Here is a 5,072-nt window from a genome sequence, read left to right as displayed (position 1 = left end):
GTACCGTGGCCTGGAAGTGCGACAGCGCGGAAGCTAGCAGAACCGTGCGGGATCGTCTCGGTGTCGTGCGGCCCCGCTGGCCACCATGCTGCTGCACTTCCGGGCCATGGACCGTTCCGCACTTCTAGCCCACGTATATTTCTATGTTTTTTTATCATGCAGGTATATAAGTGCAAATCATTAAAATAAAAGGTATATTCTCAAAAAAAAAGTCTCCAATCTTTGTGCACATATATATAACAAAACAGTCAGTGTACAAAAGCTTTTACCTTGAGAATTGATTAGCTGAAAATAGACTGTCACATATTTATTAAAAATAGACGAATTTCTACAATGGGTGGGGGAGATCAACTGAGAGCAACCATTGGATATTAATCCAATGAAAAAGATCTGCACTGGTAAGCTTAGATAATTAAATTCCCCCTTATTAAGCAATCAATTTGGAATTATCAAAATGTTTGCAACAACAAAAACTTAGTACTGTTTAACACAACATTAATCCCAAGATTGTCAATTCATTATTAGTGTCAATTTCATATAAGCTGACATCTATCTAGCTATTTGTTGATCATGACAGATCCAAGCTATATCTTGATCGATATATTTTTATACAAAATACAATATTGTACATAGAAATGGAAACAAGACATGTATATCAAACAAAACTTTTCACTTAATCTAACTTAATATAGAACCGGCAACAAATTTTGGGTGGTTGAATTAAATCTAAGGTAGGTTGATTTATGACTTTAGTTCTACTGTCATGGGTGTGAGTTCTCTCTTAATTCTACAAGTAATTTTGTTCGCACACACCTCATCATGGATATGTACAATCTCTCCCCTTCTTATATGTACATTTTTCCAAATTATCCTGGCCCCAGAGAAATAGACATGTACTCATGCATGTTTTGTTTGTGCAGATACAAGTAATTTTTAATCATTTCCCCCAATCATTTTTAAATTAAACCCATCAATTATTTATGCCCCAGCCACCGGCCAGGACAACCACCCATGTTGCCCTCCCTCTCCCCATACATACATACACCTCACTCACTCAAGTACTCAACCCCCTCCCTCTAAGACAACCCCAAAAAATCTCAAGCATATACCACTTGACACTTAATTGAGAGAGAGAGAGAGAGGAGAGATAAGAGAGCAACACCAAAGCAGAGAGTCCAGAGAGATAGAGAGGGACTGGGAGAAATAAATAAAAGAGGACAATAACAAGCAAGAGGGAGATAGAGAGAGGGAGAGAGAAAGACAAGTGAAGTCTAAAGAGAGGAGAGGAGAGGAGAAGTGGTCACAGACAGAAGAGAAGATCAAAAGAGATCGGGAGATGCAGCACAAGGTTGGAGGAGGCCAAGAGCAGCAGCAGGAGGAGCAGAGCCAAGAAAGCAACAGCAACCGCTTCCACTACTCCTCCCCCTGAGCTGAGCTGATCTCTCTCTCCTCCGCTCACTTCCCTTCTCTCCAAGCTCCAGCTCATCGGAGGCAGGAGGAGGCCGAGGGCGGCGGCGGCCATGGAGGAAACCCTCAAGTCGCTGTCCATGGACTACCTCAACCTGCTCATCAACGGGCAGGCGTTCAGCGACGTCACGTTCAGCGTGGAGGGCCGCCTGGTGCACGCCCACCGCTGCATCCTCGCCGCGCGCAGCCTCTTCTTCCGCAAGTTCTTCTGCGGCGCCGCCGCCGACCAGGCCGCCGCGCCGCCGGGCGCGCTCCTCCTGGATCACCTCAGCCCGCGCTCCCCTTCCGGCGGCGCCTCCGCCTCCTCCCCGCGCGGCGCCGGGGGCTCCGCCGCCGCCGCCGCCGCGGCGACGCCCGGCGCCGTGATACCGGTCAGCTCGGTCAGCTACGAGGTGTTCCTGCTGCTCCTCCAGTTCCTGTACAGCGGTCAGGTGTCGCTGGTGCCGCAGAAGGGTGAGCCACGGCCGGGCTGCGGCGAGCGCGGCTGCTGGCACACCCACTGCGCCGCCGCCGTCGACCTCGCCCTCGACACCCTCGCCGCCGCGCGCTCCTTCGGCGTCGAGGAGCTCGCCCTCCTCACCCAGGTAATCAATCACCCACTCCACTTTCCAATTCCTCCAATTCTCCCCTCCTCCATTCCAATTGCTTCTTCTTCCTTTTATCCGTTCTTGAAAAAGACAGAAGAAAAAAACAGCAAAGAAAACAAAATCGAACGCTTTAATTTTTTTTCTCTCCTGCGGATTGTGGGGATCAAGATGGGTGTTGGTTGGTTATTTTGGGATTGGCGAGCATTCTGCAGCATTGATTTGATCTCTGTACCCTTCCATATATCTCCACCCTTTTTAAATGAAGCGAGCTCGATAGTGGAATGGTGGTGAGTAGGAGGACGAGATCGCGAAGAAGCTGCTGCAGTGACGGCAGCTGCTACTACTCGTCGTCTCGTCGCCGTCGTCGCCGTGCGTGCGTGCGTGCGCGCGCGCGGTCTTTCTTTCTCCATCTCTCGCTAGCTTTTCTTTGTCCATCCATCTATCTTTTTCTCCATCTTTCTCTGTCCGTCCATTCACCCATCCATGTCCATCCATCTATCCGTCCGTCCGTCCATCCATGTGCCAAATTTGCTTCCTCCTCCCTTTCAACATGGTTCGTGCTACGATGCGATCTCATCATCATCATCCATTCATTCATTCATTCACATCTCCATCGCTAGTAGCAGCTAGGGTTCGTTCCTTCCTTACAAGGAGATTTAATTAATTTCTCTTTCTTTTCTTTCTTCTTCTCCTTTTTGTCACTGTTCGTGCACACTGGCCGTCTTCTTCTTCCTCCAGCTTGTACAAAGGAAGCAGCAGCAGAAGAAGAAGCAGCTGCAGCTTAGTTGACCAGTAGTTGTAATATCGCCGCTCGCTACTGTGGCAGCACAGCGCTCAGCTAGCTAGCTTTCCGCGCGGCAATGCAAGTGCAGGTGCAATTAGGGATTCCAGGATGATGAAAGACGCCTTTTTTTGGCGGTAATTTGCGATTTCGGGCTAGGGTTTCTTTCCAACTTTTTTTTTGTTGTTGTTGCTCTCCCTTTAATCCTTAGCCCCAATCAGCGCCATACTGTTGTACTCTCTGTTCCCCTCCTTATATTTTATGCACAGGGCCAATCCACTACGGCATCGGCATGCACAATCTTTTCTTCTTCCTTTCTTTCTCCTCTTCCTTTATATTCCCCCACCTCCATGCTCGCGAGCTTTAGTGAGCACAGTGAATTAAAGCGAAGCGATGTGAAAATATAATTGTGTACATGTGTGTTGATGGATGTGTGCAGAAGCAGCTGGCAGGCATGGTGGAGAAGGCGTCGATCGAGGACGTGATGAAGGTGCTTATGGCGTCGAGGAAGCAGGACCTGCACCAGCTGTGGACAACGTGCTCCCACCTCGTCGCCAAGTCGGGGCTCCCGCCGGAGGTGCTCGCCAAGCACCTCCCCATCGACGTCGTCGCCAAGATCGACGAGCTCCGCCTCAAGTCCATGTCGCGCCGCTCGCCGTTCCTCTCGCACCACCACCACCACCCGCACGCGGCCGCCGCCGGCATCGAGGCGTCGTCGGCGGCCGAGCTCGACGACCACCACAAGATCCGCCGCATGCGCCGCGCGCTCGACTCCTCCGACGTCGAGCTCGTCAAGCTCATGGTGATGGGGGAGGGGCTCAACCTCGACGACGCCCTCGCGCTGCACTACGCCGTCGAGAACTGCAGCCGGGAGGTGGTCAAGGCGCTGCTGGAGCTCGGCGCCGCCGACGTCAACCACCCGGCGGGCCCCGCCGGGAAGACGCCGCTGCACGTCGCGGCGGAGATGGTGTGCCCGGACATGGTGGCCGTGCTGCTCGACCACCACGCCGACCCCAACGTCCGCACCGTCGACGGCGTCACGCCGCTCGACATCCTCCGCACGCTCACCTCCGACTTCCTCTTCAAGGGCGCCGTGCCCGGCCTGGCGCACATCGAGCCCAACAAGCTCCGCCTCTGCCTGGAGCTCGTGCAGTCGGCGGCCATGGTGATGTCCCGGGAGGACGCCCAGACCGCCGCGGTCAATGCGGCGCCCATCTACGGCGAGTCCCCCGGCGGCGGCGGCGGCGGTGGCGTGTACAATGCCAGTGGCACCAGCTCGAGCATGGTGAACCTGAGCTTGGACAACAGGATGGTGTACCTGAACCTGGGGATGGACGCGCAGTTCGGGAAGATGAACGACGGTGGCGACGGCGACGACGGCGGGAGCAGAGGGCCATCGTCGTTGTTCTCCCCACATGGCTTCCCCTGACGACGAAAGGGGGTGTGGCCGCTTCTGCTCTACTATCTCCTTGTAAGCTTAGAACTAATTAATTACATGTTATTTATATCCACATTACAGGAGATGAGAATGATCCTTTTGGGCTATTTTTTTAATCTCTCTGATCGAGCTGAGTAGGGAAATTAAGATCATGCATGCTGCTAGCTAGCTGCATCACAAATTAAAGGATTTCTTGCATTGGTGAGTTGTTGATCGTCGACTATTAATGTTCCTTTTTTTTTCTTTTGCCTTTTCTGTGTACCTGTTTATTGGGGTGATATTTTGGAAATCAAAGAGGTAATTTGGAGGTAATTAAACTGTTTGTTTGGGGGGCCAAATGTTTCTTGGTTTTTTTTTGGGCGGGGTGGTGCATGTGTGTTGGTGCCTTGGTGGGTCATGTGCATTGATGCATTGAGACATTGACAAGAAAGGTTGATTACCCTACTTGATTTTGTACCTTGTCTTACTACTTTCTTATAAAACCACATGCAAAGCTTGATATTGGGTATATATATGTATCCATGTTGCTCTGATTACCTAAAAATAATAATGGTGTATATGGTCCTGCTTTCATTCCAAATCTTACAAAAAAGGACTGTTTTGTGTGCACTTGGGCATAGTTAGGTTGGGTTTCTCTTTGAACAGTGTGAGGTTTGTATCTTGTCTTATTGCTTTCTTATAAAATCAGATGCGAGCTAGATATTAATTTGGTATATATGTAATTATGTATCATGCATGTTGTTCTCATTATCTATGTTTATGGTCCTGCTTTCGGTCCAAATCATTTATATAGAAAAAA

At 50.5% G+C, this 5,072-nt stretch overlaps 1 protein-coding gene across 2 annotated transcripts; it reads left to right on the top strand.

The window, feature by feature from the left end:
• Positions 1-1,027: 1,027 nt before the first annotated feature.
• LOC4325758 (BTB/POZ domain and ankyrin repeat-containing protein NPR5-like) lies at positions 1,028-4,590 on the top strand. 2 transcript variants are annotated; one of them, NM_001401489.1, is made up of 2 exons: positions 1,028-2,051; positions 3,275-4,590. In NM_001401489.1, the coding sequence occupies exons 1-2, from the start codon at positions 1,521-1,523 to the stop codon at positions 4,262-4,264; spliced, it is 1,521 nt and encodes a 506-aa protein (NP_001388418.1). In that variant the 5' UTR covers positions 1,028-1,520; the 3' UTR covers positions 4,265-4,590. The 2 variants fall into 2 exon arrangements, with proteins under 2 accessions (NP_001388418.1, XP_066159681.1); XM_066303584.1 differs by having other exon boundaries at positions 1,217-2,051; positions 3,281-4,484.
• The last annotated feature ends 482 nt before the right edge of the window (positions 4,591-5,072 follow it).

The sequence above is a fragment of the Oryza sativa genome, chromosome 1, assembly GCF_034140825.1.
Source record: "Oryza sativa Japonica Group chromosome 1, ASM3414082v1".
Taxonomy (NCBI): Eukaryota; Viridiplantae; Streptophyta; class Magnoliopsida; order Poales; family Poaceae; genus Oryza; species Oryza sativa.
This window is presented reverse-complemented; position numbering and strand designations above follow the sequence as displayed.

What these genes read in the sequence shown, in the direction of transcription:
- LOC4325758 (NM_001401489.1), top strand. Translation starts at nt 1,521, where the DNA reads ATGGAGGAAACCCTCAAGTCGCTGTCCATGGACTACCTCAACCTGCTC. An exon ending in AGCTCGCCCTCCTCACCCAG is followed by an intron (nt 2,052 to 3,274) that starts GTAATCAATCAC and finishes GGATGTGTGCAG; the next exon opens with AAGCAGCTGGCAGGCATGGT.